General features: G+C 40.5%; 1 protein-coding gene and 1 pseudogene across 1 annotated transcript in view; one reads left to right on the forward strand and one right to left on the reverse strand.

The window, feature by feature from the left end:
• The window catches only part of IQCH (IQ motif containing H), a 96,841-nt gene that overhangs the window by 44,812 nt on the left and 28,371 nt on the right, over positions 1 to 23,658 (reverse strand). Inside the window, exons 6-7 of the mRNA XM_004687511.2 lie at positions 9,560 to 9,680; positions 6,072 to 6,358 (exon numbers count right to left, since the gene is read on the reverse strand). Coding sequence (XP_004687568.1) covers positions 6,072 to 6,358; positions 9,560 to 9,680 — 408 coding nt within the window. The remainder of the gene's footprint in view (positions 1 to 6,071; positions 6,359 to 9,559; positions 9,681 to 23,658) is intronic.
• Positions 2,968 to 3,329, forward strand: LOC105853973 (annotated as a pseudogene).

Raw genomic sequence — 23,658 nt, forward strand, 5'->3', positions numbered from 1 at the left:
ACTTATCTGGAGTTGATTCACAATGGTGGGCCTATTCCTGGTACACCACTCATTTAATCTTTCTTTGATTCTTGATCTTCTTTGCTCTTGCTGTACCAGCATGATTAGTTATGGGGATCCCCTGGGACTAGAGAGCAAAAATTTGATATTCATGTAGTCACCTCAGTATTTTTGCCTCTCATGTCTTTCATGAAACATATATATAGGTGAGTTAGATCATGTATGTGAAAGTGCTTTATAAACTATAACATTCTGTGTAAATTTATAATGATTATTATTTATAGATATATTTTGATTGCAAATATAATATGTGCTTATTTTTAAAAATGCAAATGCAAAAAGCACACAGCATTGTCTGTATTAATTTTCTATTACTTTTGTAACAAGTTGCCATATAGTTCGTGGCTTAATGGGTCAGAAGTGAGAAGTCTTACTGGGCTAAAATTAATGTGTCAGCAGGGCTTTGTTATCCTCCTGCAGGCCCTAGAGGAAATATTGTTCCTTGCCATTTCCAGCTTCTAGAGGTTGTCCACATTCATTGGTTTGCCTCTTCCTCCATTTTCAAAGCCAGCAGAAGCCTTGTGATTACTTTGGACCACGTAGATAGTCTAGGGTAATCTTTCCATCTCAAGATCCTTAAATTAATCACACATACATGTTGCCAATGAATGGGTTATATTTACAGGTTTCATGAATTAGGACATGGACATCTTAGGGGTGGTCATTACTCTGCCTATTATATCTTCAACCTCTAATCTAGAAATAATAGTTGTAACATCTTAGTATTTTGGGGGGTTCTTTTTGCTCTGAATATGAATATAAATAATTTTAAAATAAAATGTCATCATAGTGCATATAGTATCAATAACACATTTTCCCTTTCCACTATTCTATGAAGTTTTCTGTTAAATATTCTTCAAAAACACAAGTTTTACTGTTTTCAAAGTATTTGATTCTATCTATCTACCATACTTGCTTTAAAAATTCTATCTTGGAATTTAATCTATTTAAAGCTTTTAAAAAGCATTTATTTATTTATGCTTACAGAACTGGGGGACAGGTCAAAGGTACAGGGGTGGTGAGAGGATTCACCAGAGACAGAATGGGGAGCAAAACAGGCAGATCAACTGAAGTACACTGCTGAGGGAAGTAGCAGGTGAGACAGGAGAGGTCTGCTGTGCCATGTGGGTCACCTCCCTGGTTGGGTATTGAACTCATGCTGCAGTGGCTTTGGAGAGTTTCATAGTGCTGTGCTTTAAGCCATTGTGCCACCAGGGAGGACCATTTAATATTTTTTTTAGTATTTTTGATATTTTGATTAATATGTGTGTACACAGGCCTTTGTGACTAGTGATAATTGCTAAAATGTAGACTCCTATTATTAAATTTTGAATAAAAAAAGGACTTTGAAACTATTATTGAAATAAGAAGTCTTTTAAACTGGAGATTTCCTCAGACATGAAGTAAGCTGTGTCATTAGGGAAATCAAAACCACAATGAGATTTCATGTCACATTTGTTCAAATGGGTATTAACAAAAGTGAAGAAATAATAAACCTTGGCAAGGACACGGAGAAAAAGGAACACTTGTGCACTGTTGGACAGAATGTAAATGGGTACAGTCACTGTGGAAAATAGCATTGAGATCCTACAAAAAACTAAAAAGAAATTTCCGTATGATTCAGTATCCTCATTTTTGGGGATTTACCCTGGCAAGCTGCAGACATATATGATATATGTTGTATGACGTGCCCTATGTTCACTGCAGTACTATTCACAGTAGCCAAGCTATGAGAACTATGAAAATGTCTAACAATGGATGAATGGATTAAGAAGATGGGTACAAAGGAATACTACTCAGTTATACAAAGCTGAAATCTCACTATTTGTGTTAACTTGGATGGACCTTGAGGGGATTATGCTAACTGAAATAAGAGGAAGATAAATCCTGTAGGATTTCATTCATTTGTGATTTTTTTTTTAAAAGAAGCAGTTAGGGCCCTCCCTGGTGGCGCAGTGGGTTAAAGCATAGCGCTGAGAAGCTAAAGCCACTTCCGCATGAGTTCGATTCCCTCCTGCCCTGGAGGTGACCACATGGCGTGGCAGACCTCTCCTGACCCGCCGGCTGCTCCCCTCAGCAGTGTACTTCGTCGATCTGCCTGTTCTGCTCCCCACTCTGTCTCTGGTGAAGCCTCTCGCTGCCCCTGAGCCTCTGGCCTGTACCCCGGTTCTGTATGAACAAATAAATAAATCTTTTTTTTTTTTTTTTAAAGAAGCAGTTAATTCAACAAAAGAAGAACACATCCTTAGACTCTGACAACAGAATGGTTACAGAGAAGGTGCTGGATTAGGTGGAAGGAGACAGGTTGGTTGGTGGTGGATGATGACTCTACATTTGGTGGTAGGTGAGGTGTGACACATGTAGTTGCTGGGGTGAGAGACTGTTCACCTGAAATCTATACAGTGTTGTAAAATAATGTTAATTTAATAAAAAGAAAGGCGGGTGGGTGGATGTGTGGGAGAAGTCAAGTAAGTTAATCTACTTATTTTGCAACTAAGAAAACTAAAGACCAGAAAGGTGAAAACTCAAGGTAATAAAGTAATTTAGAGAAAGGCCTACATTTGACTATTTGAAAGTTCAGTATGATAAAGAGCATTACAGATATACTAAAAACACAAACGATAAGCTTCTGTATCCGACTACAGGAGCAAAAGTGTGGCCGGTAAAGAAGACTACATGTTACGAGATTGAAAAAATAAATGAATTGATTAAGCAAATAGGCAAATATGCTGAAGATAAACAGACTAGGGTTTTTTACTGTTGGAGAAGGTATTTACTTTTAAGTGTGGAAAAGGGGAAATTTGGAAATAATGTTGAGGGATTAGTTGGAATTGAGATATTGGCAGAACATCATAGTTGCAAAATATACACATAGCTTCTTTCCATGCTGATAGTACTTTCACAAATATGGTGAATGTTCCTAAAAGACTTTCTGTAAGAAAGGAGGCAAGGAACAACCCCATAAAGTTCTATAGTTAAAAAAAAAAAAAAGCAAGGAAAGCTGTGTTAAGAAAGGAAGCAGAGAGGCTATGGTGGGCAGGTTAAGCAGATTTTCTGGAAAAAAAAAAAAAGATAAAACTACAAAGAAGACTGTGAGACTTGAATATGTAGAGCCCAACAGCAAATCTAAGGAAATACTGACTGTAAAGAGATGCAGGCTCTTTTTTGAACTGGGAGGAGATAAGAAAAAAGTGCCAAGTGATTTAGTTCTGATGTTATGCTCACTTCAAACACACACACGCACGCACAGTCTCTCTCTCTCTCCCTGATAGGTAGAGGAATAGTGATATATGCTTGCTGTATAAATTTATGTGGTTATTGTTCACATATAAAACCCATATTTCTTAACTTTGTCCACTGAAAGAGACCAAAAGCAATGACACTCCAGCAACAATGTAGCAATTAAACCCCAGATGCTAAATGCATCCTTCCCTAACAGACTTCTTGGTTGATGCTAGGTGTGGGGCTCAGTGTAAGAGGAACTCAGAATACCTTGTGGTGATAGAAAGCACATCAAAAGTACACAAGACCCACTCTGAAGGGTCCCCATACTACACAAATAGGGACGACTTTAGCATCAAAATAATGAAATCATTAAACTATAACTTATGGAAATGAATAGAAACTTACAAGTTCAAAGTAGCATATACACAGGAATAGATGCAAATAAATAATAGAGAAGAAAAACTGTCTCGCCATAGACTGCCAGCTAGTAGGTATAGAAGGAACAATGGAATAGAAAATGATGACTATGACCGTGTTGATTTGGAAAAATTGATGAGTGGTTTTGAGTGTAGAGATTGATGAAGGATAAGACATTGGCATATTCCACTTGTGGAATATATTTCCACAAAATATTATTAGTCAATTACAAAGGAAAACATAATAATTTTAGTGAAAACAATAGCTATTAAAGAGAAAAAAGGAAAAGTACCACAAATGATAATCTGGGAGAAATTTGCAAAATGTAACAAATTCAAAGGGTAAGAGTACCTTAATAAATAGGGAACATCTACAAATCAGCATTTGTGCTAGTCCAATTTCAAGATGGGGAGATATGATAAGCAATGAAGACAAGTCATAGAAATGACAATTACATATGAAAAGATGTTAATTGTCACTAGTAATCTAATAATTACTGAGGAAAACAAGATAACATTCTTTTACCTGTTAGACTGGTAAGCATAAGAGCTTGATAACATGCCAGTTTCGTCACTGACACCACCGATGTGTGACACTTACAAAAGTGTAGCTTGAACTGAAATGTCATGGATGGGAAGGGGGTTAACAAGGTCAAAAAGAAGAGGCAAGAATATTTTAGCCAGAGAAGCAGCTGTGTAAAGGCCCTTAGGCAGGAGATAGTAGAATGAGTAAGAGGGATTTAGAGAGACCAAGGATGTTTGTTGGAAATGATAGAAAAAATGAGAGTGAGTTTGGATGAGAAAAGGCTGCTGTGGCACATGAAACCAGCACAGTGAAGGGTCAGCCTGGCAGGGGTAAGTCTGGCTGGGTTCTGTTTGCAGAAGTTCCCTTTCACTGTAGCATGCAGTTATTCGTATGCCTAAACTCAAAGAAATAAAAACTACAAGGCAAAAAAAAAAAAAAAATTGTCCCCATAGTTTCATCCTCCCTACTCTCACAGGGACAACAGATTTAATTCTTCCTTCTCCTGACAAAACATTTGGGGAGACAGCCTCACCAGCTTTTGCTCCCGCCCACTTCCCTGCCACCTAGCTCTTTCACCAGAGGCATTGTTTTTGTCCTCTCTCCACCCCAGGCAGATTTCTGAGTACAATTCAGTTTGTCCTTTTCTCTCTCAACATGTGGGTCTGAAAAAGGAATGTAAAACTGATGGCGGGCCTAGGAAGACAAATGGAAAATGATTATTGAACAAGTTGAAAACTGCCCAAAACATAAACCCTCAGTCTGAAACCATCATCTGACTGGAATGGAGAACCATAAAACTGAGAATAATGAATATCAAACAACTAAAGTATATTTTCAGCACTGGATGGCCAGAGAATATCAGGAGAGGGAAGGCATTTCATTAGACAGAGTTCTGGTGACCCAATACTAAAGAGGAGGAACTGAACATTTTAAAAATGAATCCTGTGAAGCAAATAGCAAGTTTTAACACTTGAGGAGAGAAGCAGCAAAATAAAGAAAGGTTAAAAATTACTAGCTAGTATATTGTACATCAGAGCCACCTCTGTGCCCACGTGTGCTAACAGATGAAGCATTGAATAAATACAATTGTGGTTGAATAATAATATATAGGATGCTCCAATCTATAAATTGTTTAAGAACATGCAAAATAGAACTATATTTATTTATGGGCACATCCGTGCACAGTAAAAGCACAATGATATGGAAAGGAATAAAAGCTCCAAATGTATGGAAAGAGCTACCTCTGGGAGGAAGCTCATCCTAGGAGGCCTGGCAAGGAGTCTACAGGAATGGAGACTGGATACGCACCACTGTACTTCTTGAGCTAGGTTTGACACGTGATGTTCACTATGTTATTACTTAGACCTTTTAATATTTATGAAATACTTTCCAGGACATCTTTTAAAAGAAAAAATTGACAACCTGAATTGCTGGTAAATACTGATAAGAAAAGGAACAGAAACCAGGACTCTTAACTCCTTTTTAGTTACTGACTTTCTACTGAAGAACAGATTCTAGACAGGTTTGACCCCTTGATGGCATAAAATAGTCTTACCATAAGACCTGGTGGAGCTAATGGGCCGAATTGAGCCCTGTTCAACAGAGTGATGTGGGATGAGGTGCAGGCACTTAAACTCCATTTGTACCCAAATGAGAAGACCCTAGTCCTCTATTTGCAGACATAAAGTCTGGCATGGAAGGTGTAAATGCTGAATTTACAGAGTAATCTTGTCAGAGTAAGCTTGCAGTGAATCTGAGAGTCTCCCTCTTCTTCCTGTGGCATGGGCATGGACAGTATGGATTCTACATATTTCAATAGTTTACAAGGCATGAAGTCAACTTACCTGCTGTTCCAAGGTGATTGGATCAATAAAAGTCACCAGGTTTATAGAAAAGTAACCAACGACATTTCTCATTTTACAAGCTTTTCCAATTCGGAGGCATAAAGAAGTGAGAACTTGGGGATCCACTGAGGTCTGAGGCATGGTAGTACCAGCGGTGATGAAGATGTCTTTGGCATGAAACTTGTCCCCTGTGGACAGCACCCTGACTTCTCCATTGGGTTCTATCAGCATGTCCACTGTCAAGCTGGTGATACTCTCTGCTGGTGCGTATGCTTCAATTACACCTCCTGAAGGGAGAAGCACAGAGAAAGTGAAAGGATTTGACTCTATGGGCTAAACCCAGTGAGAGTAGGAGGAAAGAGCCTGAGTTTAAGCAGATGGCCTCAGGCTCAGCTTCTGCATTGGCCATTTCATGTAAGACTTTGAGCAAGTAGCTTCAATTCTCTGAACTTCATTTTCCTCTTCTATAAAATGGGTCTAAAAAAACCTACCTCACCAGATTTTTGTGAAGAATAGTGATGTGTAGTATGTTGCCCAATACTTGACAAATAATGGGGCTTAAGGAATGGTTGTTTGATTTAAATCATGATTAGTCAGACACTGTGAAGACCATTAAATCAATGCCCATTCATTACAATGAACTAGAGGACTAAAAGCAGGGGAAATTACCTGCCTTGTCCAGAGTTTGTACCTTGATGACCCCTGTTTTTTCTTCTTAAACTGCTTTCTAAAGTTTTGATATAGTAGTGTTTTTATCAGGCATGAGAGGATACTGAATATTGTGTCAGCCAAAGAATTCCTACCAAAGAGCCCTTCCTGTGGCACAATGGGTTAAAGTGCAGTATTGCAAGTTAGCTGCTTCAGTGTGAATTTGGTTCCCTGCCCTGGAGGTGACTCACATGGCATGGCAGAACTCTCCTGACCTGTCCATTGCTCCCCTCAGCAGTGTACTTTGTCAATCTGTCTGTTCTGCTCCCCACTCTGTCTCTGTGAATCCTCTCATTGCCCCTGTACCTCTGGCCTGTACCCCAGTTCTGTGTGCATAAATAAGTAAATCTTTTTTTTTTTTTAGAAGAATTCCTACCAAAGTCAGTAGTAAAACATTTGAACAATTCAGAGTTAGGAGATGCTGCTTGCTCTTGAGGTCCAAGTGTGCTTCTTCCTTGCTAATGGGAAGAGCTTTGTAGTTGATCATGTTTTCCTTTTATCCTGAATGATACCTTAGAGGTAAATTGCATGCTCAGTGACAGGGATAATATTAGTCCTGACTAATTTTGAGGGACAGTGCAGTGGTATCCACAAAAGTTACATGGCCTGGTTTTGTTTGTGGGCCTGGCTTAACAAATTATATTGCCTGTATTCCTTTTGTAGAAAAACATTCAAAATATTAATTGTAAAGAATTTGATGATATAATTTAAAAATAAAAACAATTAAGTTTTCCTTAGATAAGATGACTTCTGGAATCTGACAGTATTTAGATAAACTTGACCTGTGTTTCACACATTTGCTGGAAAGTGACCTCCACCTATGGCTATGAAGGGCATATATATTGAAATTTTGAGATTTTAGCAATTCTCAAATGCAGAAAATCCTAAATAATTCACAAAGCTCACATGAAAATAAATAGATTAGAGGGAGGTTTATAGGCTGAATTTAGAAGATCTGGAAACTTTTTAACATTCTATTTTGGATGAACCTGGAGAATTTTATGGTCTTTCCCTCTTAATTTCAGAAATCCCCTGTTGATGATTTTTTAATATAGATACCTTAGTTTCTTTCACTTAAGCATGTGATTGGGCTTAGTTTTACTTTTCCATCAGTGAGTGTATGTGGAATTTTGTAGAATCGTAGAAATTTAGACTTGAGTGGACACTGGAGATCATGCAGCATGACCTCCCACCCCCTTTCTCCCTGTGAAGAATCTCTTCAGCATTTTTGCTACATGGCTGGTCATCCAATCCCCAGATTAAACAACCTATTAACAGAGTTTTTTTCTCCACCCTCCCCTCACTCCCTACCCACCCAGTGTATCTCAACAATCAACAGCTCCATCCTTTCTGATATTCTCTCATATAGCAAGCTAAGTATATGAGCCTTTCATTGACTCTACTAATGAAGTGATCTTTGGGGTCAAGTCACTTAATCATTTGTACTTCAGTTTCCTCCTCTATAAAACAGGTAAATAATGACACTCACCTCATGGAATTGTTAGGAAAATCAAGTAAATTAGTATCTATATACTTAGAATAGTGCCTGGAACATGATTAGCACTAGCTGTACTTATGTCATACTCATTGTGCTGTGGCTTCTACTGTTGCTGTCATCCAATACAATATTAGCATAATGTTATTATATGTGAATGCTCATAAAATATTATTACAGTTATGGCAGGGGATAGAGGGAAAGGTATCTTCTGTGACCTGTTATACTAACTTCGTGTTATGTGTGGACAAGCATATAAAGAGATCTGTCTTACACTGCAACCTTCTAGAGAGTGCATGTGTGGGTGTAGCCCTCTCCCAGGGACCTTGACAACTGGAGATAAATACCACTTATCTGTTCAGTCCCTCCTTCACAGGCCTCCTAACCTCCTTAGAAAATGAGGATAAACTAGGAGGAGGAGGATGAAAAGAATGGAGCCTGCCTTTGTTCCCAGACGGTAGAGGATCCTTTTTAAGAATTGCTGCTTTAGAATTAGAAGTGAGATCATTTCTGCTCTCCTGGAAAATTACAGAGGAAACTAACCTTTATTAAAAACCCATTTGAGGCCCTCCCTGGTGGCGCAGCGGGTTAAAACACAGCACTGAGAATCTAAAGCCGCTTCCGCATGAGTTCGATCCCCGCCTGCCCCGGAGGTGACCACATGGTGTGGCAGACCTCTCCTGACCCACCCACTGCTCCCCTCAGCAGTGTACTTCGTCAATCTGCCTATTCTGCTCCCCACTCTGTCTCTGGTGAAGCCTCTCACCATCCCTGAGCCTCTGGCCTGTACCCCAGTTCTGTATGCACAAATAAATAAATCTTTTAAAAAAAAAAACATTTGAATTAGGCTTTTGGTAGAAATGTATATACCTGTATTTCAGTGAATCCTTCCAACAGCCTGTGAAGTAGGTAAGTGGGAAAACTGAGCCTCTGAAAGTTTAGGAACTTTCCTCAAGGTCACAGATGAGATCCTGACCTGGGTCGTTTCATTCCAGAAGCCACCCTTCAGGAGTAGTTTTTGATACGAAAAAAGGGGGTAGGGGTGGACATAATCTCGAGCTATGCATGCCATGCTTGGCATGCTCAGTTTCTATTTACTTAAAAGACTAAGTACAAGATAAATATTTAGGCAAAGCCTAAAAATGACTCAAGTCTGCTTAGAGAAGCACTTTTCATAGGCAACACAACAAATGAGAGATATTTAAATTGGCCCCAGGTTGACCCAGAACTAGAATTCTAGGTTGTGTAGGCTAATCCTCAATAGAAACTTTACAGTCTTATTTACCTTGACTGAGAAATGTTTGGAGGAATTTCCTCCACGTCGGGAACCGTTTCTCATTGACTGGCTGTGCGTGCTGTGCTAAAATGCCCGCCAGCTCCTCGGAGATCTTCACCAAAGCTGGCTCCTGCAGAAACAAATTAAATAGAACCACAAGCAATTTTACTACAGAAATGAAAACTGCTTGTGGAGTGATTAAAAACCAGGCCTCCAACAGGCAAAAAAAATGTGGTTACTGTTTACCCAGAGTCAGAAAGCCATTTTGAAATTTCTCTCTGTTTTTCCAGCCATATCAGTTTTCATATTTCAAAGTGATTTGGCCCCCCAAAATACTGTTGCTATTGTGTTCTGTTGTCTCTCAAAGACAGCCTTTTGTGTGGGCATCAGGAAACCCCAGTTTTAGACCTACTGCAGCCTGACCAGCTGCGTGTCCTTGGGCAACGTGCCTTTCCACCAGGGACCTCAGTTTACCTTAGTGTAAACCACAGGGCCATCATATCCCCAAGATCCTTCAGACCTGAGTGTTTTTATCCTGTTAGCTTACTAGGGCTGACTGTGGGAAAGATTATGGGCCTGGCAGGGTCTTTCTGTGGCACCTCCATTTCTTTTATCTGTGCCCTTTTCCTCTTGTTATTGGGGCCCTCCCACCCTAAAATCTCGGAATCAAAGCCTTAAACCTAAACCGTGGTTGACACTGAAGATAGGATTTTACATGGAGTAGGATTCAAGAGTGAGATGGGAAAGGGGTATCGGGAAGCCTTAATCTACTTGATATTATCCTAGGATCATAGTCTTATCTGACTAGATGTGTGGCTGAAGCCTTATCATCATAAAACCACCTGAAGTTGCAGTCTCCAGTGAAGGTGAAAACAGTAGGAAACCCTTCAATGAATATGAGTCCTGGATTTTCAATATTAACAGCCTTGGCTTGTCAGGACAGTTTTGGGGGGTGGGATGTCTTAGACTATTTAAAAAATTTCAGATAGAAGGTCCCTTTTCGGAATAATATGCAATAACATTTGATGGACAGTATTCAGGCTTGCTTTGGGCTGCTGGGAGACTTTCAAATCTGTGAGTGAACACTGAGCAATTCAGAGGATTTGTAAAAGAATGGAAACTGGAAGAAATCTTAGAAATAATATGTATACTCATTTATTTCCAGTTTTCCAACATTAAAAATTGATCATCCATCCTACCTTCCTTTCCCCCAGAACATTTGGCTCATTCTGGGTCCAGTGCCTTCTGAGGACTTACAATAGAAATCTGAGAGTGTACTTTAAGCAGGTCCAAATAATGTGAATAATGTCTGAGATATCCAGAAAGTCCTGGAGGGAGAGTTAGCTTAGTAAGTGCTTGACACACAAAACAAAAATGCCATGAGAAACGGAGAATGCCTGTCCTGCACTCAGTTCAGGATGACTTGCTGCACAGCTGGGGAGGCCGGCTTAGAAAGGCTGGGAGGAAGCATGCAGCGAGCCTCTGCCTTGGGAGGTGAAGGCAGGCAAGACTGCGCTCAAAGCAGTGGGAATTTCCCCCTTCATACCCTGCACAATGTACACAATTTTTCTGGTTTTTCCTATGCATTACCTCATCTCCCCAAGGCCCTGCATCTAAATCATCAACAAACACACAAAACTCCAGTACCAATAACCTGGACTCCTTTGCTTCTTTTGTGAGCGCTGGGCTCCAAACCCATCTTTGTTCTTGCTTTACGCTTGTTTCAGTTGAAATCATTCTATCCTGGCACAGAACAATTGTCTGTGATTCATGAAGTGATTCTCTTCTTTCTCTGGAGAACCTGTGTCAAAGCCACAAAACGTGAAGGCCAGCCCTCAGCCAGAATAGTGGAGGTTTCCTTTTTGTTCTTCCTTGATTAAAGAGCCTTTTTTGCTCTGTTTCTGAAAGGCAGTAAACCATCTACCCAGTTACCTGCTATGTGGCCATTCACGGCAAGATATTCCTTTTACCAAAAAGTACGGGTGCTCAGAATAGTTAAAATAACAGGGACCACAGGAGAGCTGAGGTTGGCAGGGGCTGAGGGAAGAAGGGGAATTAGTGTTTAATGGGTACAGAGTTCCTATCCCAAGATGAAAAGAGACACATTGAAATGGATGGTGGTGATGGCTACACATTATGAAGGCACATAATACCATTGAAGTATCCACTTAAAAACAGTTAAGGAACTAAATTATACATATTTTACCACAATTTAAAGAAATAGGGAATAACTTACAGAATATTAGTGCTTTTAAGTAACCACAGTAGCCAAAAAAAAAAAAAGTATGCATTTTGGAGGGTGAAAGAAGTGAAAATCCTGCAACGCATATCTTGAAGCTAAATCTTCCTTAACTCAAGGATCAAGATGAATATCAGCACCACACAGGAGAAGGGCTGTCTACACCTAATCTGTGCTTCCTAATATAATCTCACTTCTCTCTTTTTCAGCTCCCAGCCTTGCCCTAGGCTGCCTTGGCTCAGTCTTTCCTCTGTTGCTATCTTCCTCTTTTCCCTTTTCAGAGTTAGTTCCTGTCATTCCGCCTCCAGGAAGCCTTCCATGCCCCTTTCATGGGGTCTTATTTCAGCTAGTCAGGCAGATGCATGACAGACCATTTTTCTGACCTCCGCAGCTCCTGGCAGTTTCTAAGCTCAGTAGTTTCGGGATCAGTTACTTTGGTACTTCCTCACAGGGAACACTAACTGTTTTGAAATGAATCTTGGTGTGGTAAACCCTGGGGTCCAGCTCTTAGTAGCTAATCCTATGGAAGAGAAAATGTGGAACTTTTCACCATGTTCCCCATGTTCTCAGGAGACACCTCGGGGAGGTAACCACTAAGGAACCACCAGTTCTTCTGGAGTGGATTTCATGGGATTGCCTCCCTCGGAGGGACATGGGGAATGAGATGACATCTATGAAGCATCATTTCAGATGCAACATGCTATGTGAGGACCAATAGTGAGACTGCAGCTCGTGTGAGGCATCCTGATACTCAGCCAGGCCACTGCCACTGCCTCTGCTTATAAAGCCAACCATTCTGCCTGACCTGCAGCATTTGTGTTGTGTACTAAGCCACAGCAAGGGGGGACATTTCCTAGAGGAAAGTCTGCTGCAGGAATCTGGAGGCTGAATCATGTCCCATCATGAGAAGTATACAGCTGAAGGCACTGGCTGGGTAATGCTGGGGCTCACAGAGGCAGCTTGGGGCCACAATTAACTCCCTGAGAAAAAGACATGGAGAAGGAATAATGGGAGGAGTGTTAACTGTTTGATTTATTTCTTTATTTTGAAAGCCTCTGATAGGGTTATATAAATGACCTTGCTGGCATCCCTACAAAAAGGGAGCAGCGCAGAACCTGTAGCTCATAAGTTTGCAAAAAAAAAAAAAAAAAAAGATATTGTGCATAAGAACTTCATTCTCTTCCGCTAGCCACCCTCAACAGTTTCTGCTGGAAATTTGGAAGCTGCTTGTGAACTGGTGACTGGGTGCAGAGGACTCATCACGGCAGTGGTGTGACAGACTAGGAACACTCTCTTCCTTATGAGGAATGAGAGCTCACTTTCAGGGGGGAATTTCTGTTTGCATGTGGCTTTGTTCAAACATAAGTACCAGGATTATAAGGGTTGTTGATAGAAGGGAAGATCGGTAGTTATTCAGGCTTATCTGTTTAGAATAAACGTAGACACACACACACACACAAAACCAACAAAAATTATGCCAGACAAATCCCTAAATTCATGGGAATAATTTTGCCATAGCAGGTTCACATTCATGTTCTCATTTAGTCCTTTTAATACCATACTGAGGTAGGCCTATACAGCAGTAATATTCTCCCACTTTATAGATGGGAAGAAGTGACATCTAGAATGAAGAGGCATGTGTGAGATGGCTTGCTGAGTGGTGAGAGTCTGTTATTGGATGATTTGCCACATGTAACTGAGGATGGAAAACAATGGAGCTCAGGGAACCATTGCTAGTTTATTTCCTTCACCTTTTCAAGCTCTCCAATGTAGCGACAGCTAGAAACCGGTAGTTGACTAGCTGCCTGTCTGTCTATAATGTCCTTTCTATGCTGTCATCATGGCACATATATAGCTTACAAACTTGGAGAATGAGTAGACAGAAAGTTCCTTGTCAGTGAGTCACAGCAATGTTACTGCTATCAGTCAGTGCTTTGAAGACCCTATCATCTACATGGAACAGAGAATTTAGAATGAAGACCTTTGAGGATAACAAAGAGAAAGTATATATTTTGTGGATGGCAAACAAACATTAGAAAGCTGCACTTTAATTTTTGAAAAAATTCAGAATTCCAAATTGTAATTCCATCGTGATCATGCTGACTCTAGCAACACACATACGCAGCCAGCCTATGCGGAGCTGATGCTCCAGAGCCCTTCCGTAGCCTCACAGGTGCCATGGCAAAGGCTTGTCACCTTTTCTTGGGTTTCCACATTTACCCTACAGTCATAACCTTGGAAGGTTCTAAGACAGATAACACGTGGGGCCTCCATCAGCCCAGCCAGTGCATACTGGGATTCTTGCCTGTCATACATGGACCTTGTCTCTCAACTCTCTCCTTTTCTATCAAGAAAGCATAAATTTAAAGGAAGAGATATTTGGCTGAAGGAAATTCAGGATATCTCAGGGGAAACAGCTAGCATATCCAATTTAATATTGCCCTCAATGAGTAGAGCTACTTCAAACTCCAGAGAGTTAACTTTCTCAAGTAAATTCTCTTTTTCTCTCTCTCTGTATATGTGTGTGTTTGTGTGTGTGTATTGAGATGGAAAAGGACTAAGAAGGAATACAAATTAGAAAGCTCTACATATGAATCCCATCAAATTCATATTTTATTTTAGAATTTCCTTTGCTAGACCTGCAGAGGTAAACTAGGTAGAATAACCGACCGAGCAAATTACTTTCAGCTTCCACATCAGACATTGTTTGGTAGTGTTCAAAAGAGAAACGACAGGACCTCCCTAGATGGTTCTGCTTTATAGAGACTTCTGAAATCCCCAATCGGAGGAATGGAGAAATGAGGCAGATGGGAGCAGAGTGAAGTCCTTGTGCTCACCTCCTCCAGATACTCACAACTAGACAGTAGTCAAACAAAACCAAACAGCCCCCGAGGGAAGAAGTGGCAAACACATCAAACACTAGGAGCAACAGTTGGGGTGTAGAAAAAATTTTAAGTGAAATGTTTAAGTGATGCTGGGACAGTACAATCCACAAGAGGGGAGACTACTACTGTGTAGAGACCCCTACAGTCACTGACTCAAAGTCACATGTCAATATTAGGGACTCTTGAGACCTGGCACTGCAGGATGAGGGGGCATAAAGAGCTAGCACCCAGGTCAGAGGGTACGCTGTTGGAAGGCTGCAGGATTATGGGTTGCAGAGTAAGAATGGAGGTTAGAATAAGGTCAAAAGGGCAAGACAATGACCTGAAACTAAGCAAAACTAAGCATTGAAAGGGGCCACATGGACCATGTAAGACAAATCCCTCATGTAACAGAAGAAAGAATAGAACTTGTACAGTCATGCAGTGAGACCGCAGGAGCTCTCTGGCTGTCTTTGACTCCTGGGGAAGCCTCTTACCACCCAGCTGCCTCCTTCAGAGGGTGAAGTTTGGGGTGCCATGAATGGTGATCAGGATTTGTATTGCCTAATGGCACAGATGGAGAGAAGGGGAGGGACTTCAAATATGAGAGTGTGTATTATCTCAGTCACCCTCTGATGTAACTATTATCATCTCCATTTCATGTCACAACACCATGAAGTAGCAAAACTCAGACACAAATCCAGCAGCTACCAGGATGCGGCAGTGCAGTGGGGTCTGTCTGTAACTGCCACAGGGGTATTAATGGTCGATCTGGGTCAGACGAGATCATCCACCTGTGATGCTAAGTCTGTGCTGGCGAAGTAATGAAAGTTGCTGACTGCTCAGCAACTTCACCCCTTCTTTCAGGGTAGCGTTATGCCAAAGTTCCTTTTAGGCTCTGTCCCTCCCCCATTTCTAGCTGTACAGATCGAATGAGAGTAACAGCACCCTCAGCACCAGGGTGAACTCTTGGTTGACTAAACCATACCCTGGCCATAGTGATTGGCTTAGGACCGACACATGATCCAATGAGGCCAATCAGACATCACGAAGCACTTGCTGGGGCCTCCTGAGAATGAAGCTTTACACTCTTCCAAGAATACTTCCTGGCAAGATAATCGCTTTTCATACTGCTTGACCCAGGATAAGCTCTGGGACAGCAGCCTTAGGGCGGAATGAAGTATAGATGCTGAGATGTGAGAGAAAGTCACTGCATCCTGGGAAGTCTTAAGCCTTGTTGGAATCCAGATCAATCTTTGAATTTTCAGTTAGGAAAGATAGTAAAATCTCTTTATTTTAAAGCCATTTTGAGTTGGATCTCCTGTTATTTGAAGTTTAAGCACTTTAAACTGATACAAGTGGGTAGGCCACGCAATGGGTTCACAATGCACGATGGACCTTAAGCCAGCAAATGGTCTGATACTCTGTATGGTTACTTTCATTCTGCAGTCAGTCGTGAAGTTTTTGCTCCGTCTTTGCCATTAAGATCATTAGAAAGAGTCCCTTTTTAGAGTGCAAAAATATGCTGAGAGGATGAAGAAAAAATGAAAATGTCTTCAGCAAGCCATAAACTACCTCCCACACCTACTTAAAGTTTAAGGACTGTTTTAATAGTCCATGTTTAATTGTTAATTGAGAATTTAAAAATCAAAAATGCCAACTTTGCCTTCGATGAGATGGAAAATTATGCTGCTGTAGAAGGTAACATAATGTAAAACAGCCAACATTACCAAGGCACACAAATGTTTTTGGTATGTAAAATTGCTTTGTAAAATATTTGCTCCATCTGCTGAAAGCGGCAAAGACAATTTTCCCTTGATAGCTAATGGCCCATTTCGGCTGTGTGGCAAGTGATTCGCTGCGGTGGCAGCTCTCATTAAACAGAATGGTGAAAATGCGGTATATAATTCCATACTTATGTAGCATTATCCACTCGCTGCTTCTCGAGGAGTCGGTCCCTCATTATCCAGGCCTCCACCTTGCACTAGCGTGCAGGCCTAGCAGTTGATTCGACTTGAGAAGCATTTTGTCCAACTGAGGCACATATGTTGCTGCTCCATTCCAAAGCTCAGCACAACTGCTTCCCCGACCAGAAACAGTAGAGAGGTTCATTCCCTTTCAACTTTCCAGCACTTAAGCGACTGTTTCTTTTTTCCCCTCACTGCAGGGGGTCATGGCTTTCTTTCTAGGCTCACCCTGTCGCACTGCATGCTGGGGGTTTCAATAGATAAAGATTAAGCATTTCTTGGAAGTGGGTAATGGGATTTGCAGATACACATATGCAGGAAATATTTTCCCCAAGTCAAAACAGCCACCATCAAAGCCTGACACTATCCAGGGTTTGCAGTGTTGTAGTGGTCTACCATCTCTCTCTTTAAAGGAGTTGTTTGCCCTACACCCTGAATTGCTCCCATGTCTGCTAAAGAGACAATTAAAAATAAATAATCGTGGTCGTTTTAAAAAAGAAGAATATGTTCATGTTTGGGGAATGATATTAAAAAGTAGTTACAGCAGCAAGTGGCTGATTTTTACAAAATATTTTTAACGTGGAAGATGATCTTAAAGAAAATTATATTAAATATATGAGTGACATCAAGTAAATACATATGACTGTTTTAAAGATTACGCAATATGTTAAAGCAGAAACCATGCAGTTTTAAAATCAACCATAAACGGAAGTAGCCATAATTATTATTATTGGTAATAGTTTCTTTCCAGCTAGAGAAATATTGCTATTTGAGAAAATTGCATATGCTGACAAAGCTCTTTAACTAAAAATTAAATACAAAAGGAAACACATACGCCCTTTGAACTTGATTTTTCATTCTAGTGGGGGAGAGGGATGGGTTTGTGGAATGAAATGAGAGACTGTTAGGAGAATTTATGGTTTATTTTTACACAAAAGAAATGGCTAGCATCTACTTTTCTTAAGCAGACAGTAGAGCAGTGCCTTCTTTGGCATTTCCATATTTACAGATTCATGTACTGGAGGCTGTCATAGCATTATCTGTTTATTAGTGCTTTTATTCTGGAGACCATGCTCATTGAAATACCCAGCGAGCAAATCAGTGAGTTCTAAAAGAAGGATTTTGTTTGATCTAGCACCATTACACAAATGTCCGTGTCTTCTCAAGGGCATCCCTCTCTCACTAAGGGGCACAGAGGACAGATGACCAGAAGCAAATGGCAGAATTGCCGGCAGAAGAGAGTAAAACTCATTCTGAATCTGTTCCAAATACCCAAGCCTGCTCTGTGGCTTTCAGCAGAGCGGACATTTCCAAAAGAACTCCAACAGGGACTTCCTGGATGTGAAAACACTAACCAATTCTCGTTCCTCTCATCTTTTGCTTTATTCCTTCCTTCCACGCTGTTATTGCAAAAAACTGGCAGTTAAATTCAATTGATTCAAAATATTCTGGATCCATATGGCTGCCAACCCTGGAGCTGAAGCGGCGATAGCGCCTCACTGCTGTTCTCAAGCATTTGCCTCTCCCCTAGTCCCCAGATGGTGGGAGTAACATTTAAACCTCCTTTTCTCTGCCTTGTACAATAGACCTTGGCACCATTTCAACTGTTTACTCCGGTAATTAACAGCTCTGATACCACAACAATTACAACTCCTACACTCTCACCACAATAATGCTATGAATTAGTGAGAGCTAATGGCTGGAAGGTAGAGTGTTTCCAGACTGTGAGATCTGTGCATTTTTAGAATAAAATAAAAGGTACAAACAGCACGCTTGCAGTAGACAATGATTACCTAGTAATTAGTTTACACAAAGCTTCCTATTTAATGGCAAAACGCTGTAATTAACGTGTGACAGAAAATCAAAGGGTACTTTGTAAGCATATGAAAAATTAACACTGCAGGCCCATAGCTTTATGTACTGATTAGAAGCATATTAAATCAATAGGACACACAAACCAACAGCTTGTATAGCTGATTATTATAGGTCCTCGGAAGGGGTACCCTGCTTTCATTTAACTTAGGGAGGCAATTTTCCTTCTCCTGTCATCTTCCTCTGGCACAGAGAAGCACCTCAAACCCTGGCAGCTTCATGAAAATAACCATTGAACTGGAAGAAAACATTCTAAGTCATTTTCAGAGATAAGAAAAAATATGTAAATGATTAAGACTTTCCAATGATTGTGGTGACGTGCTGTTACACTAATTAGAAAAGACACCAACTGGAACCCGAAAATGAAGACACCCGGTCTCAATCTTTTGGTCAGAATGATCTCCGCTTTATCAGGTCAATGCCTCTGTATTCAACATGGAGAAAGTTCATCTATTTAATGTTACCTGAATAAGTGGAATTATTTTCTATTTTCAAATTAGAATAAACCAGGCTGCTTTTAAGATTTATTCTTTTAAAGGCATCATCTGGCCAAATCACTGGGTCGACACGATTATGTCAACATATGGTAACTTCAACAATCATAATCATATATGGTGGTAATTGATGCAAGGTTGTGGAAGCCTACAAGGTCCTAAAGGACCAAAGAAGGATTAAATGATACCTGATTTAGTTGAAATGCAATTTTATGATAATATTAATAAAACAGGAAGCATTTTCCGAGGATTTATTGCATGCTAAGTACATTGTTAGACATTTCACAAAGATTATCTCACTTAATTCTCACCACTTCTCCATGAGGAAGTTACTAATATTGTCCCTATTTAGAGACGAAGAGCTGGAGATTTGGAGAACTGAACTGAAATGCCCATGGTTCCCCCCAGTAGCCTCTGTGTGCCTGGGCTATAGAATCTCACAAAGCCAGATCACCTCTTAGTTATCTCCAAATGTTCAGCTATTCAGACTAGACTATTCCAATACTTATTCTGCTTAAAAAGGCATTTTGCATGTCAAACATGGAAGAGGAGACTGAAAAAAACAAAATGAATACTTTGTTATTTATCCAAAATTGCTTCTCCAGAACCCAGTGCTTTAAATTCTTGCCATCTATTTAATGTTACCTGATTGTGAGGGCAGGCTACTCAAAGTTTGTAATAATTTACAGATCAAAGGATGTTATCTAAACTCACTCTCATCATCTGTGCACATGAATAAGGCTCCAGGAACCTGAGGCATTAATTGTAAAGGCTAAACCTTGGGACTGACAGGGCTTCTCCTTTTCTGCAGCTTCGAGATGTAGGTTTTGACAGCCCTTCCACCATCCTACTCCCTGTCTTTCCAGAGCAGCACTGTCAGCCAAGAAAGGGAAGAAATTTGAGAGCAGTAGGTGCTGACTTACAGGGATGTTTGTGTTTTCCACATATCTGTGTGGAAAGCAAAAACCAAGGGTGGCCAGGTCACAGAGGCAGGGACCAATGGGAAGACATTCTGGGATTTTCCAACAAGGGGCCTTTTTGAAATGGGTTCAGGTCAGTGTGACAAGAATACTGGGCCAGGAGGAATGGGTGGGTTCCAACTAGGCATGATTATTTATTAACTATATGAACTTGGGTAAGTCACTTGACTTCCCAAGCATGCTTCTCCAGCTGTAAACAGAATAACAATACTTTCCTTAGCAAGGTGGTATGAAAGTAACTGAGTAAGAAGCTCAGGGATTTTGTAAGTGTGCATGAAACAGTTCATGTAGAGTGTTTATCAGAAAGGCTGGCAGCAGGTATTCTGCCTTGTTATTTATTGCTATTATTATTGAGAAGTATGGGGAAATGTCAAGACGTAACAGGATATTCATGTATTTACAAAATGCTTAATCTCAGGCCAGTATTCTGAAAGCTACTAAAATCATAAAGATAAACCAAGAAGTCAAGATTTTAATATGTAGAGAACTCACATATCTATATATATAAGAACAAATTAGCATTCATTTATTATATATAATTTAATAATTAGGGAAAATGGTTTTCTCAATGCTGTGCTTTACAGAGAAAAATAAAATATATGTTATAAAGGATAAGCAATAAATACTTGCTAGTAATCAAATGACAACAATTATAAAATGCATGCACATCTAAAATAGAAGTTCATAACATCCATGCCAGCAAGGTCACAGTGGTAAAGCTAGTATGTTTATTCTCTGCTGGTAGTTGGGACTGTCTGCAAGTGGATCCTTGTAGTGCCCAAAGGTCAAGGGGCAAGATGCCTCAGCCCACTGGAGGTGGATGTTCTCCTTTCCCCAACCCCAGCACGGCTGACTCTGGTCCTGGCTCCCTGGAGCTAATAGGCCCACAAGCCTGCCTTTCTCTGAATACAGGCCAGGCTGGGCTTTCCCCCCCTTTTATAACTGGCTCTAGGATTCTAAAATGGGCCAATCACTTGTGAGCTAAATAGACCAATCAAGTGTGAACTAAATGGACTGATCAGGTTCAAGCTCACTCTATTTGTTATTAGTATTAAAAAATGGAAAATGAATTGATTGGTGCTAAATAATCCAGTCAGAGGCGTAGGACTGAAAACGATAAATCAGGCACGTAGGGTAGGTCACCCTGAAGTGGAGCAGAGCAAGAGCCAGCATGATTTATTCTGCTCTTGACCTTTGAAGAAAGAGTCTGCAGCCAGCCTCAAAAGAGAGAAGGATTTATTGGACAGTCTTCCAAGAAGAATTCATACTATTTCAGACCTTTGAAGAAGAAGCATTCTACTCCCTGCCTTCAAAAAGAGGAGGATTCAGCAGATGGTCTCTGAAGAGAGAAGCATTGAAACCTCCAATAGATTCAGCAGACTCTGTGAACTTCTAGAGTTTCAAACTTCCAGACCTGTAGACCTACTTCATGGACCTTTGCAGAGATTTAGCAGCTGCACCTGCATCTTGCCCTGCCTCTGACATTGCCTTCAAGGAGCACCACTGGGCTCTGTCCACTGTCTCAAAGAGCTAATCATAGCCCTGGTTCCCCAGCACACCTCCTTGGTACTGTTGAGTCCATCACTCCCTGCTCTAGCATCATGCTTATCCTTCAGACTGCTGCTGTCAGCTACTGCCTTGTCACATGAGTGGCCTTTGTTTGGGACTTCTGGATACTGCAGACACTAATTGGGGTGAGCCAGCTGGCCATGCGTGTCCTTGCAAGCTCTTTTCCCCAATCTCCTGTTTGTTAAATAAACTCTGTTGTTGTTTGACCCTGAGCCTGAGTGCAATTGAGGGTCTTGCAATTGTGTGCATGGATGAGAACCCACTGAAGGTGACCTGTCTCTCACCTTGGTCACTGTCCCTTAGCACTTTTTGGTACTTTTTTCCCCTTAAAGATGGATTTATTTGTGCTTAATAACTAATGATAATGATGAACATAATTATTAAAATTAACCAATAGGTTATAGACTGAGAAAAATATAGCAAGGGATTATAGGCCAGAGGTGAGGTAGGTGAGAGGATTCACCAGAGACAGAGTGGGGAACAGAACAGGCAGATCTACTGAAATACACTGCTGAGGGGAGCAGCAGGTGGGTCAGGAGAAGTCTGCCACAGCATGTGGGCCAGCTCCCTGGCCGGGGATTGAACTCGTGCTGCAGTAGCTTCTGAGAGCTTCATAGTGCAATGCTTTAACCTGAGCCCACTTTTTTGTAACTTGTAAGTACTTTTTGGGTGCTGTTTCACTAATTATCTTCCTATGAAGTAATGTGGCAACATGGAACTAGAGACAAAATGCATTCTACTCCTGGATGCCTTTCCCCACAAAAAATGGAGGAGGAGAAGAAGGCCGAGGAGAAAGAGAAGAAGAAGGAGGAGGAAGAGGTATTAAATAGGTTGGAAATAGCCTACATTTACAACTTAGTTGAAAGGTTTACTATATTATAATAAATCAATAGAAAGGACTATGACACAGTCATTAATTGTGAAGATGAAATATGGAGAATGCTTATGATGTGATATTTAAATAGTATGCACACTATTATTTAGGTATAAATATGACACATGGAAATTAATACATAAAAATGAAAACAGCTATGTTTGGGAAAAGTGATTATGCATTTATTTGATTAACTATGTCTTTAAATTTACAATATTACTTCTGATTTTTCTAAAAACTTATTTGATTACAAGGCAATGTGCTTTGGGACCACATAAACCTACTAAATCCCACATAAGGCACCAACCCTACAGTGGCTCCCATGACCCACTTATGAGGCCATCTGAATAGATGTAGTATTCTAAGGCATTGACTGGGAGGTTCTCTTTTGTGATAGTGTGCTTTGTTTGCTGACTTAGCTTTACAAGGAATCAAAACAACTAATATGGTTTATTTGTCTATTCTTGGATACCTTGAATTCATCTTTCTATCTCATCTATCCATCGCCCTCCCTACCTGCCTGCCTTCCTGCCTATTTACCCTTTGGTGACCCCCAAATTAATATTAGATGTCTAGCAAAATACATCAAAGTATAAGCAAAAACTGGCAATGTTCTATAGTAGCACTTAGGAGCCAGTTTTCTTTCCTACCCTAAATGATAAAACTGTGACACCAAGATTTATACATTATATACTCTCCACCCAGAGTAACAGAGACCCAAAGAAGGGTTGCACAGAGAAACCCAGAAGTAAACTGGCTTAGATCTTTATGCAGAGAAACTGTTCAACAAAGATCTTCTCTGGCAAAGCAGTTTTGCAAACAGCATCACTGCTAACAAAGCCGATAGTCCAGAATGCAGGAAGGAAATTTTACCCTTAAAACAGAAAAAAAAAGCCACAAGGAAAGATAGACAGCAAATGTCTATCTGCTCTCTCTACTCTGTCACATGTGAGAATGTTCAGGAAGGTTTCTCCTCTCCAAGTATGCCTTCCTTTGTATGAACCTTTATTACTCTTAAATGAAAAGAAATACCCCAACTGAGGAGTGGAGAGTTTAGAGTGTGCGCCAGTGTGGAGGTTCATTAAACTCCACTAAGCACTGAGTTGTTAAGTGAATGAGTTTACTGGAAACCGTAGGGTGAAGTATGTTTGATTAGTTGTTAGGATGGAGATGATAAGGTTGGTACCAAGCCACCAAAATAATTAAATAAAGAGTTTTATTTTATTTCCACTGTGGCCTTCATGTAACA

This window comes from Condylura cristata, unplaced genomic scaffold (assembly GCF_000260355.1).
Source record: "Condylura cristata isolate star-nosed mole 26May11 unplaced genomic scaffold, ConCri1.0 scaffold00023, whole genome shotgun sequence".
NCBI lineage: Eukaryota > Metazoa > Chordata > Mammalia > Eulipotyphla > Talpidae > Condylura > Condylura cristata.